This window comes from Eucalyptus grandis, chromosome 9 (genome assembly GCF_016545825.1).
Source record: "Eucalyptus grandis isolate ANBG69807.140 chromosome 9, ASM1654582v1, whole genome shotgun sequence".
NCBI classification, from domain to species: domain Eukaryota; kingdom Viridiplantae; phylum Streptophyta; class Magnoliopsida; order Myrtales; family Myrtaceae; genus Eucalyptus; species Eucalyptus grandis.
In genome coordinates, this window is record NC_052620.1 from 13,674,170 (window position 1) to 13,687,778 (window position 13,609).

The window sequence follows — 13,609 nt, forward strand, 5'->3', positions numbered from 1 at the left end:
TTAAAATAATTAAAGAAAAGACCTATGCAAATATAGTTCAATGGTATAAGACAAGTTGAAGAATAAAATATTTTTACACAAAATATAGATTTATTTGTCATTTTATATGCCGGAGGCAGAAATTTTACTAAAGATACGTGTCTAGAAAACTCGTCAGTAATTTTCACGGTAGGTTAATGACTAAAGGATCTAATTACATAAATTAAAAGTTTGTAGACTCAATCATAAATTGATAAGAGTTAGGGACCAAAATAGAATTAAATAGAAAAAGAAACCAGACGGACTCTTCTCTCTCGCGGAACAGAGTCGCACCGTTTGCTTAGCGCTGCTGCTGTTCGGGAGACGGAATCGAAGCTCTTGCTCGGTACGCGCTGAAGCGTCGGAGCTCGCATTCGGCTCTCGAATTCGTCCGCGATCGAGCTCGTTCAACCACCTTGTGATCTGTGCTGAATCGATTGGCGTCTCGCGAACATGATGTCGCCGAAGCAAACCTCGGAAGATCGAGGATCGCCTCAGTTCGGGTAAGCCTCGAATTTATGCTTTTTCGCTGCACGAATCCTGCAAAATGCTCGTTTGGTTTGCCGAGGGAAGTAATTTGATGTCTTGGGTTGACTCCGTTTGCTGTCTCCGAGGTCGCCGACGAATTGTTAACCCTTGTGCTGAAATGTAGGTTTGAAAGCGATTAGGAATGGTTTTTTTGTTTTTTTTGTTTTTTTTTTTTTTGAATTTTTTCCAACCTTTTGATTTCTGGGTTTGAGTCCCGCCGGGGCTGAGATTGCGGAAATGGGGATGGCTACTTGAATTGGTAGCGAGCGAATGGCGAGATTGATGGGATTCGTGCGGCTGCGTGTAGTGAATTCGCAATGCCGGTGCTTGTTTTGTTCGGTTAAACCGTCTCTTGGGTGCGATTCATACGGCCGCGTACTTATGTTTTTGATAATTATAAGTGATGCGCATGACCACTTCCTGTTTGATTGGTATGTTGCTGCACACATTGCTCGTGCAGTGGTTGGCTTTTTAGGAGTAAGCTAAGCTTGCTTCTAAAGTGCATAGGCATCTCATGGATTAGTTACTTGACATATATGGTATGATAGAGCTGGCAAAGACCAATGACTAGCGGTCGCATTCTTTCTGTAGGCACACACCCTTCCAGATAATTCATATATTGGGCAACTTTTTGAGAATATGGTCGGTCTACTCAATGTACCGTTACTTGACTCAGACGGGAGCATCAGTTGTGCTCTTCATCTTCTGTTGTCTGGTCCCTGCAACAATCCTGTTTTTGTTCCTGCAGAAGCCTTGGAAGGGTAGACCACTCTCTAATACTCAGGTAAAGCAATGAGGCTTTCCTCCTCATCCACTCTTGCCAAAAGAAAATGTGAACCTTTGTTGTTTCATTCTTGTGACCTGTTTTATCTAATCTTTGGGTTTCAGGTCGTACCTTCGGTGATAAATGGTGCCATAACGGCTTTCTACTTTGTTTTGTGGGGAAAGGGCTTGAAACTATGTGGACCGCTTAGGTAGGTTTCCAGAGTCTATGAATTTGTAATTCGCATTTAAAAAATTTACTGTTACTCCTTTTTTTTTGGGGAGCCGGGGGGGAGGGGAATCGCCAATAAATAGTACTGTTGCAGTCAGTCCACAGTTGGATGAAGTGGTAGATGTGAAAGGATTGATACTTATTTTTGGTTTTGATCTCAATCTGTGAAACTTGTATTTAATCTGACAAATTATTAAATGAACAGCTATTGATGTAAATTGACAATTTCAGGACGCTTTCTTTATAAGAAAACATTTTTAGTATTTCCTCTGTTTAATATTGCTTGAAAGTTCAGTACTCATGAAGTCTTTGTCTATAGACAAGTTTGCCTTTCGTGTCTCTAATGCTGCTGCCATTGTTGTTAATGAAAAAGTTGAAACCATTTTCCAAAGAAGGGTCCTTTATTTTGAAAATCTTTTATAGGTTAAAGGAAATGTTAGGAACTTCTGCAATCACGTTGCTTGTCTCAATTTTCTATTTTGTTGCTTTTTTCTTACATATTTAACTGTGTAGATCTTATGTTAAATTTTGTCACAGAAATTATTCATCAACTTCACCTTTTGTTCTTTCACTCAAATAGAGCTTTAATGGCGGAGTATTCTGGTGCTGTTCTTGGGGTCTTATCTGCTGTACTCTATGGACAAAGACAGCATGTATGGAAAAAGGTACCCTTTTCCCTTGAATGCTTGGATTTTTTAAGAGGATCCAATAGAGCGCAATGATATGAGAGATTTCATCCATTCATTGGCCCAGTGGAAAACTGCTTTGTTTGTTTTCACCATTGTTGTCAAGTGATAGAAGCATGTGATAAGCGAGTCAATAGTGAAAACAAACAATGCACAGTCTTATTCCATATATGTTAGAGAAGTCTCAGCGCATATCTATTATGTCTACAATTACTTGGAATGCCTATGCATTTGACCAGTCATAGTTCCTATCCTTCTTTTTTATTCATTATTGTGAATCTAGAAGATGGTCAAATAGTGATTTACTGCATCAAGAAAAGGAGAAGGATGAATGTTAATAGATTATTCTCTCTAGCAGGATAGACCGATAGACCTATCTGGCATGCACTGAAGTTCATTTTTAAGCTAATTGGGTGTCATAAATTTGTTAGTATGACCGTCTTGCACTATTCTTTTATAGGTTGGCCATTTGATAGTGACAAAAAAGATCTCTCAATATTGTACTCATGTTTTCTTCCTCCAATCAGTGAATATTTCTTCCTCCACAGGTTGGCGGGTTGATGGCAATGGTGGCGTCTTTCTACCTGTTGTCGCAAGGATGGGCTATGGCCTCATATTTTCCAATAAATATCCTGTAACTAATGGAATAGTATTTCATATTTTAACAGCAGGAAACTCATAGTCTTAAAGTTTACAAGCATTAGTTCTGCTCTTATTCTGCCGAAATTATCAGATCTTTATTTGTCATGTCTACCTTTTTGTTGTTAGTCCACCCGTTCAATGTGATAAATACTTCTGGCATATGAATGTGGACTTAACTTTAACATACAGTTTGGAGAAAGTCCCGATACTGGCGATCAGACAGAACACAATCTGGGTATGAAAGAAATGATACTTCCAATCTTTGCGGAATCCTGTCGGCATTGAGGAGAGTGATTGCACGACGTGTCTCACTCAAGGTTTAGGCATTTACTTGTCCGGGAATTATTTCTGTAATTTGGGATTATTCTATCTTACAAAAGCATTTTCCCAAATAAGAAACTAGCAAGTAACTACTTAAAATCTAACTGCATTGTGCCTTTTGTTCTTGTACACGTCAGAATCAATATAAAAGAAGACTTCATGCACAACAGTTGCTTCCGCGACATGCTTTCTGTTTCCTGTGGCAATGTGGGATATGATCATAGTAAGTTCTTTAGTGTGTTATATGGTGTTATGCTGGTGCTGCATGAAGCATTCATTTATTTATACTCGTGCTTAGGTTTTACAAATACTCATCTGGCTTCCCTTTATTGATGGATCATTCAGGGATCAGAGTCTGCTGATAGCAAGGATTTACCATTTTCAACATGGGCTTTTATAAGCACCATTGCTTTTGGGATTATCTTGATATTTTACATTGACAATATTGCGGAGGAGAGGTACCTTAATAAGGATTTGGTCATCTGAGATTAATATCCTGTGGGTTCTCATGGCATGTGAATTAATGGTTGTCTTTCAAAAATATGATCGTATCTCTCTGGAAAGTTGTACTTGGTGGTAGACAAACTCTTGGAGAGCACGCTTCATAGCAGATAAAAAAACCTTTCATGACCAGACTTCTACCCTTTAAACGAAAATCTGCTCATTATTTTAGGCCACATTCCCTCCTTAATCTGCCATTTCGGCATAAAGTAATCAAGCTCTTGAGTCTAGTAGCATAGAGCTGACCTTTACGAGTATCAACATTGGGCAATGCCATTTCAACTTTCAAGTGACGTAATTGTTCTCTTATCAATGTTCTTCTAACTAGACAGACCTATTCAGCCTTGTTTAATAGAATCACCATTCACATAGTAGGATCTGACAATTTTTAAAACAAGGAAAAACATGTAGGATTATATAGGATTCCTATTGAATCAGTTTATGTATTAATCTACTTTATTCAAAATTGAAATTTGCATAATTTGGTATTTTAGTTATGGAATATCTTCTGTTCTTTCTCTTTTGACTTTTTGGAGTTTTAATCTCACACAATATCATAGCTGGTAAATTTTGATGACAATTCTAGTTGATTTCTTGTTAGAAACTTATTCAGTCTTACAATGCAATCCATCAAGCATCCCCATTGATTCTAAGCAGAATGAGATTTTATCAACCTTGAGTTCAACTCTAGATGGAGGAACCTGGTCTTGTTTGGTTTTCTTTCATATTCCATCTTGGTACGGACAAAATCAAAGAACAATGGCAGGCCAAGGATCCAAGCTCCTGCCCTCTCGGAACGAGTGCCCCTTACTTAGCAGTCAGTGCAAAGAAATGTTTAGATCTGTGGTATCAAGTAATTTAAATTATAAAGCTTCACTTCTGGGGATAACTGCTGACCTGTGCCGAAGAGTCTTGAAGCACAGCCTTAAACATTGGAGGGTGCACACTGACTACTTTGCAAGACTAAAATTTGTGTCCATGGTATAATTACTTTATATAGGTTACCCACCTTATGAAATCAATTTAACCAACCAGCGAGTTCGACTATTCCAACCATTTAAATTGTTGATCAGTAAAGTACAAGCTGACTGGCTCTTACACCAGTGCAAAAGCCTTGCAAGACGATATTTTGTCATATTCTCACCATTTTGATGTTTTCACCTATCTGCGTTTGCACTTACTAAGGCGACTTTTTATGGTCTGCTCAATGATTGTCTCTTCTGAGGTTCTTTAGGCTCCAAATGCCTAGAGTTCAAACCCTGATGATGTAGTTTGTCTGGCAAGTTCTTGAGTTATATGAAGATCTGATGTTTGTTAATGTGGATTACCTTGTTGACAACTCTTACAATTTGTCTCCCTGCAGATTGCACATGGTTTTTTCTTCTCCACGTCATCTGATGGTAGCTGGTGGATGTATCATAATCATGGAGATTGTTTACCAAGTGGACTTTTCTCTTCTGGGGTTTCTAATTTGTGCCTTAATACTGGGCTTTGGTAAGCTTGGAAACTCTTGATTAACAATGAAGCAACACCAAAAAATATCATCTTAAAAGGAACCAATGTTTAGTTTGTACTGCCAAACCAATACGAAATACATGTGAAAAAGGTAAGTTTTTTGTGTAACTTAAATGGTCACTGCTCATTCATATGCTAGATGAGAAACTAATGGGCATCAAGGCCAGTATATGAGCAATAAAGTTGCAATTTACCATGGCTCAATCTTCTTAAGAAAAATAATATGTTAAATCTGGTGTATTAAGCAGAAAGTTTCAGTCAAAAGATTGTGCGAGCTATAAGCTTTTTAAAATTCTGGTTATTTTTTACCCAAAAATAAAATAAAAATCTAGTTAATTTTCTTCTTATGCATTTTCCATCTTTGATTCATCTTAACTATGAGGGAAAGTTTAATCAAGTAATGGAATTGGAGAAGCATTTTTTGCTCCTTGGTTTTTAGTTGTCAAATACATTTGAGAGATATAATAGCTTGCTGTGATCTCTAGGTTGGTTTCAAACATTGGTATTTTTACTAGATTATTTGATGTGGTGAACTAACATCTTGTCAATCTAAAGAAAGTTTAACATTCCGGGTTTCCATTTATGGGATACCTGGAGATTTCAACTAGTCAAAGCTGCTCTTCTAAGAAGAAATGTCCAGTTATTTTCTTCTGTTTCTAAACTTCTTTCTGCATTCGTAGAAATGAGGAGGTATTTTATGCTTGTAATATAGCTTTAAGCCCATTAGAAGATGGTGGGAAATGGGAGTGCCCAATTGATTATATATACACAGATGTAAACAAGCTTCTTTTTGTTAACAAACTAGCGTTTGGCATCATTGTTACTTTGCAAACTACTTCCCACACTCTGCCTGGCGTATTCCATCTAAATGGGTTTAACATCATCATTATGCACCTTTTATGGCCACAGCTGATATGTGAATAATGAATTTTGTAGGGATACATGCAGCAACTTCTTTACAGCGTCCTAGAGGAGATTCTCTCCAAAAATCAAGCCTTTCTGATGACATTTTTGGGGACCAAGTACAGATGTCCCCACTTCCAACTTGAAAGTTCTTTATGAGGTTTGAATGAATGTTGGATGAACCCATAGTTGCTCACATAGCTTTGTCTTATTGATTCCTGTGTTCTGATATAAGTTGGGACTCTATCGACAGTTGATGTGACATCCGCAATACCTTCTCTGCGAGCGTAATTGAGGTAATAGTTCTAGTGGCGTTTAATATTGAATTATTTAGAAATTATTTTCATAGGCCATAGATTGGTTGCCCCTTTGGAATGAAGTTCAACTGAAGAGAAACAATCCTATTAAGGTCACATATCGACATTGTAAGCCCTTGAAGTAACATCCATTTGACTTCATATTTCCAAATAAGTATCCGTCCTAAATTCTAACAAATTCAGACGCATCAAGCTGAGGGTCTGATCACATCTTATATCTTTCTATAACTAAAACTCTTCCTTATCTTTTTGAACATATTTTACCCAAGAATGTCATGCAGACATTCTCATTTAAGAATTTTTTAACGGTCACCGTAATTGTTTCTATTTCATTGAATAACTTGGCTGTTTTCTCTGCTGACAGTTCCATTCTTTATGCAGTGCCATTCTCGAGTTTTTTTTCCATCTGGCCTGAAATTCTGTTGGAAGATATAAGCTGCTAACTTCTCACATCAGTTGTCATGGTTGGTTCGTGATATGACCTTGCAAGACAAAGATGAATAAGTTGTCTTCTTTACCCGGTAATGAGAAGAAACTTCCTGGCATATTACTCTGACCTAGACTTAATCTTAACAGGAGCCAATTTTTGTTTTGCCGCTTTGCATCACATGGGGTAGCCTAACTTTTAGTATCTGAGACATGACGCCTGTATAGATTTATATCAAAAGGAGTTACTTTGTAGGTTGCGCCTTGTCAATGATGACCTTATTCTTCGCCTTTGGCAATTTATACAAGTGTGCACGTGCTGATCATTTGAATGAAAATGTATGAACCTTTATTAAGTAAAACTCCCGTCCATATTTTCCAAGGAAAAGAACAGCAACATCTGTGTGTTACAAGGTCTGCTTTTACTCTGGTGTAACAATGTCGTAGTACTTTTTATTAATATATTTTTAAACATCAAATGATAAGCAGTTCTCTCGTCTTTATGTCGCAATTTTTCTATAGGGACAATGAATATTGTCTACAAACTTCTATCAGATAGTAAATCTCAATTTTATAAGGTTCAATGTATGAAAATTATCCCAAGCTTTCTGCAATCCTTTTGCATTGTCCTTCCTTTATTACCCGGCGATTGTTTCTTTTTCCTTTTTGGTGTTTTGTTGTAGTTGGCTTAATTGAACTAATTAAGTGATCTGTACATGGTATGTAGCAACCAATGGAAGAAGGAGCCCAATAAAAATTTGAAGTGGCACATGAGATTCACATGAGATTCACTTGAACCCAGTTCAATTTTTATCTCAAATCAATACCATTTGAAGAATGACCAGTAAAGTACTTCTCTCGTTGTCTTATAAGGGCTTGCACGGCCACATTTGGGTATTAGGAAATACTGTAAAACGAGCGGAAGAAAAGAGCTAAGAAGCTTAGAAAGCAACGATGTGAAGGAGTCATCCAGAATTAGAACCAAAGGTGTAAATGTGTTGGATTTGCTGGGTGTCCTGTTTCCAAATCATACTCGTTTGGGGCAAATTTTGGTGACAACTTAATTAAATCCTTTATGGAAACCATGCAATCAATCTGTTCCGAAAGAATTCGAATGTAGACCTGCCGAGTCTATGCTACTGCAAGCTAGCGTACGACAAATTTGCCATGCTCGAGTTTGCCATGGTCGAATCCGACGGTCCATGTTTGACAAGCTGATAAAAAATGCCTGGAACTAATGGTTAACATGACTGTCGGCAATTTCCCTATGCACCTGGTCACGAGAGGGTAGAGCTATGGCTGATCTAATCAGCACCATCCTATGGCCCATGCAAGCTTAATGGCATTAGAAGCACATGGATATGTACGAACGACTTTTAGGTAAAAGCTTAACCATGTCAGGGAACATTTTGGGATTATCAAACGCATCCTACATGCTTCGGGAGGATGACATCATTTGTGTATCCACTAATGACGGAACACCAAATGTTCTCGTTATTTTCTACCTATAAATATTATTCATCTAATGCATTTTAATATATGATCGGCTCTTTGAAAGGTCCTCAAAACTTCTCCCGCAAGCATAGTGCATCGAGTCAATTTTCTTTTCAAATAAAGCTTCTCACTTTTTTAGGTAAAAAAATAGATAGATTTTGTCCCGTTTCAAAATCTGTTAGCCCCACATTCTGTAGCAACATATCAACCTTTTCTATTAAATAATTTGATATAAGGGCTTTTACAAGTCCGACTCAGCAAAAACCACCGATGGCCCAAATCTTTCTTTTTTCAAAGAAAAAAGTCGACAAATTGAAATGAATAGAATGTATTTGATGCTGTAAAATAGCTTATCTATTTTTGGGAAAAGGATACATCGATAGAAGATCCGATCGTTAAGATTGAACAAGACTTATGGCCCGTGCTATACGCCGGAGAACAACATATTTTTATATTGTAGTACATATAGTACATAACAAATTTGGAGATAGATAAATTAAATAAGGATCATAAAATAATTTAATATCAAATCATGCAAAAAAAAAAAAAATGTAACATGACATGACGTAAAGGAAGTGAAAGAAATTGTTTTCGAGTTGGACGACATGGTAAACAGAAGCCAAACATATGATCAACAATCAGTTTACTTTTCCTATCTTGATGCTACAACGGACGGAGTTATCATTTCATGTAGTTGGGTCATCACGAAACTTATTTATTTATTTTTGTATATTTTAAAAATGATCTTATAAATTTTCACATGTCACCTCGTAAAATCTGTTCGAATAAAATGACACCAATGCAGAAAAAATATGTTTATACATCTGAAATCATAGGATAAGTGATTTTCGGTTAATACTGTATATATCAACTTATTTGATTAACTTATTGGTATTAATTTAATATTTCAATACAAATGATAAAAGGAAAATAGATGGTACATTCACGCGTCATTTTGAAAATTTTCATGCAAGGCAACCATTTCAGTGCTATCTAGATATTTCTTATGTTTTTTCATTTTAGTCAATGTACTTTTTTCGAATGGATAACTCTTCATAGATTGCGTGAGGTGGAGTGGCGTCCAGATATTAGATAAAAGTATTTTTAATTAATAAATAATTATTTCTTCGAAATGAAAAGGCCAAGAAAAAGTACAAAGGATGGAAGCAGAGGGAAGTGAGGTGGCAACCACTAAATGAGCCACGTTTCAGCCCCCTTTATGGAGCACCGAACTACCATAATAGTGTTAGATGAGATGAGTAACATGTGACCAAATAAAATAGTTAAGAATTATTGGAAAATCTCATCTCACTTTGCTTAAGAACTACTATAAGCATAAATATAAATCATGCACTCCAATATATTGGCATTGAATCAATTGTAATCATTATACACATTAAAGAATCAGCACACAAAAAAAAAAAGTATTTCTATGTTTCCAAATGCCTTCATTATAGCTCAACAATTACAGTACCATTAATAATTTTACAATGTCATTTCCCGTGTCGTATTATCATCATCTCAATCAAAATTTAATTATTTCAATACATAATTAAAGTTCTTGAAAACGGATGGTATAGTCATTATAGTAATTGTTATATAAATCACTTTCTCGTACCTTTCACAAATGAAATAAACATCATGCACAATGGAGTAATCAGAACATCATGATTATGAAACATGAATTCCATAAAATAAAAAAAATGTGATTGGTTCGGTTCAAATTTCAATAGGCTGAAAATCATGTTACCTCGGTAGCCGCCTCGTATCCCCGGTGTCCTATTCCAACCGCCACCTTCATTTGTCGGCGTTGAAATGAAAGCCGAGAGCAGAGATTCCTGGAATAAACCGCGCCGCAATCGTTGACTTTTCTCCCGACATCCTCCGCCACCCACAAGCAATCGAGGACTCCAGTAGAACGCCGCCACGTGTCGCTCCCGCGTTCCTCCGCGTCCCCGGCGGCAGGCCCCCACCACCGGGCAACCGGGTTGACCTCGGGGTCGCCAGCACGCAAACGCTCGCGCAGCGCACGCATTCTTGTTTTCCTCGTCGCTCAGAAGAAGAAAGATTCCAACTTTTGCTCAGTTAAGGTATGCGCTCTCGCTTGGGTCTTCTTGGGTCCGGAATCGTATTCACTCCTCTGTGGAGCGAAAGGCTTCTTTCGAAGGCAGAATCGTTCAAAAGATTTTGGGTAGGATTCGGGGCGTTCAGGTTGCCAGAAAGCAACGGCAAGCATATAATTCGCGGGTGCCCACCAATCATTTTCTTTCTTACTGGATTTTGCGCCTTTTCTTGTTTTCTCGTTTTCCTTGTTTCCCCGTCTCTTCCTGCATAATTTATCATCTTTTTCACAGTGGAGCATATGCGTGTTTCATGTGCTTTGAGTTTGGAGGGGTATGTTTCCTAACGACTCTTTCAGGGTTGGTGGTTTGGTGATTTGTGCATATGAGTTTTAGCTACTCTTGTTCTTGTGGGTTTGGAGTTGTGTGGTCTTCTTGCTTCATTGGATTGGTGGGGATATGAGTTTTCGGGAACTTTAGGTTCCGGTCTGATTTTCGGGTTCTCTACATTGGGGAAGAAGTTTGAATGGTTTTCTGGGGTTGGAAGTATTTGTGTCTGAATTCTTTACTCTTGCCCAGGTCTGTCGTCACATGTTCAAGGATTCGTCGCTGGGAAGAGGCTGATATTGCAGATAGACCTGGTACAAGCCAGTTGGGTTGGGGGTTTTGCTATTGCAATTGCACCGTTTGTTTGTCTGCCTAAGACAAAGAGACTTGTTTTAAAACCTTTCATCCGTGAGAGTGAGTTCTTGTTTTGAGGAGAATATGGCTCCAGAGAGCAATCACCCATGTCCACCTTCATCGTTTGAAGCTAATTGTGGAAAGGGGAATTTGGCGGCTACAGATGATGAAAAGGGGAAGTTCTGATGAACCAGAATCAACTGAGGATAGGAAGGCCCCCAAGACACCACATGAGCTCCTCTCAGTTGTCTTCCGCTGTTGAATTGGTTAGAACGTCTTTTTTGTTGCTGCTCATGAACATCTTTAATTACCGGTTTTTTGACAATGTGCCTATATATGATTGTTTTGCTTAGTCGCCTGCAGAATTTGGTTGGCAACTGATATCATCTTGTTTATTCTCCCTAATTAGGAATTGAGACTGGAGTAGTTACTGTAAAGCCATCATCAGATGAACATCCTCGTTTTGTACCGGTGTTCCGCTCTGGAAGCTGTTCTAACATTGGGCAAAAGAAATATATGGAGGATGAGTACATCTGCATAGACAACCTTCTCGGACAATTAGGTGCAGCAGCAGAATCTTCTTGTCCTGGAGCTTTCTATGGGGTGTGTAATCTGACTGTTATGATTGTGGATGAGGATTTGTTATTACTGGTTTCATGAACAGTTTAGTTTGGCCTATCACGTCAACAGTTGGTTTATTTTATGGAATGCAACCAGATGTTTTATTCTACTGTTTCTCCATCACTTCAGGTGTTTGATGGCCATGGTGGCACTGATGCAGCTTTATTTGTCCAAAAGAACATTCTGAGGTTTATAGTTGAGGACACCCATTTCCCGGTCTGTGCGAAGAAGGCTATGAAGAGTGCTTTCTTGAAAGCTGATAGCGCATTTGCCAAAGCAGATTCTCTCGACAAGACCTCTGGTACCACCGTTTTGACAGCCCTTATTCGTGGAAGGTGAAAGGGTTGAACTTTATCCATTCTGTTTCACTTTAAATAAAATCATGGTGCATTAGTGGTTCTTGTAACTTCATTGCCAGCAGTTGATGATTCAAGCATTTATGCTTTGACCAGGGAGCAATTGCTCTTAGAAGTTCATAAGACTATTTTAGTAGGATTTGAGCATCCTCTACAGTGAATTTTGTATGATTCTGTGGATCAATTGTTCTTAAAGAACTTAGAAAATAAGATTTGCCTGGCAAACTGTATCTGTCTATACTGATCTGAGGTTCCTGAGCGAGCTTTTACTGTAAAACTGTTTCATTGAAAGATTTTAATAATGATCATTCTTTCTATCTGCTTGCTCATAATTGGAGTAACTCCTGAAACGTGCTGCTCCTTTTCTTTTTTCAGGACAATGCTGATAGCTAATGCAGGGGACTCTAGGGCGGTATTGGGGAAGCGTGGAAAGGCAATTGAACTGTCCACAGACCATAAGCCTGATTCTACATCAGAGCGACCCAGAATCGAGAAACTGGGTGGTGCTGTTTATGATGGTTATCTAAATGGTGAAATATCTGTTGCACGGGCCATTGGAGACTGGCACATGAAACGCCCTGAAGGCTCACCCTGTCCTTTGACTGCGGAGCCGGAGCTGCGGGAGAAGGTGCTCTGTGAAGAGGATGAATTCCTAATTCTTGCCTGTGATGGCTTGTGGGATGTGATGAGTAGCCAATCTGCTGTTACAATTGTGAGGAAGGAGCTAATGAATCACAACGATCCTGAGAAGTGCTCGAGGGAATTAGTTCGACTGGCACTTAATCAGAACACGCTTGACAATCTGACAGTAGTAGTTGTATGTTTTTCATCAGATCCACCTCGGCTCGAGACACCGAAGTTAAAGAGAAGCATATCCGTCGAAGGTATGTGTCTTATTCGGGATGCGATGGACAATAATTCGTGATTGGGAGTAAAATCATAATTCATTCTTCATAACTTAGAAGAGGAAGGAGCCTTACTGTGTCTTACGGACAAAAGGGCCATCATTCGCCGTCATGCCATTGTGTAGCGGGCCATTGATGTCGGGGGAAAATAACAAATGTTTGCCAGTCATATTTAGCTGAGTACATCTTAACATAAGATTTTGTTCATCTTAGATCTGCTGTACAAGTAATGGTTAATTTCTCTCTCTCTCTCAACCTAGCACTGAATTAGTGTTATGTGAACAAGTATATTCATACCAAATCTGGATTGCTTTGATCCTTCGCTGATTATAATGGATATGTAACAGGTCTTCTTTGTTCAAACAAGACTACCTAAGCACTGCTGAAATAGCAAATACTGACAAACTTGCGGCACGTATAACTGTTAACTTGCAGGTTCCATTTGCTGGGCTGAGTTATCATACTCTGTTTCAAGTACCAGGATCCCGAAATACTCCAAACTAAGTAAAACAAGACTTACTTGCAGCTTTCACAATGCACATCTTGGCATCTCGTCCAGATGCATGCAAAGATCGTATCCTTCATAGCAGGATAATGATCTCAAGTAACAAGTGGCAGGAGAATCTACAGAGTGCACGAAC

The 13,609-nt window shown here is 38.4% G+C and overlaps 2 protein-coding genes across 2 annotated transcripts; both read left to right on the top strand.

Annotated features, from left to right (window-relative positions):
* Positions 1 to 301: 301 nt before the first annotated feature.
* On the top strand, positions 302 to 7,213 carry LOC104417871 (zinc transporter 5). The gene is given in 13 exon segments (XM_039302687.1): positions 302 to 521; positions 1,138 to 1,330; positions 1,435 to 1,520; positions 2,121 to 2,205; positions 2,775 to 2,853; positions 3,056 to 3,130; positions 3,133 to 3,185; positions 3,327 to 3,351; positions 3,354 to 3,412; positions 3,535 to 3,647; positions 5,054 to 5,184; positions 6,142 to 6,404; positions 6,807 to 7,213. Coding segments are annotated over 12 exon segments (1,062 nt in total). The 5' UTR covers positions 302 to 471; the 3' UTR covers positions 6,255 to 6,404; positions 6,807 to 7,213.
* Positions 7,214 to 11,410: 4,197 nt separating this feature from the next.
* LOC120288405 (probable protein phosphatase 2C 27) lies at positions 11,411 to 13,331 on the top strand. The gene is made up of 4 exons (XM_039302368.1): positions 11,411 to 11,438; positions 11,496 to 11,689; positions 11,837 to 12,042; positions 12,439 to 13,331. Exons 1-4 carry the CDS (start codon positions 11,411 to 11,413, stop codon positions 12,986 to 12,988), a joined length of 978 nt encoding a protein of 325 aa, XP_039158302.1. The 3' UTR covers positions 12,989 to 13,331.
* Positions 13,332 to 13,609: the final 278 nt, after the last annotated feature.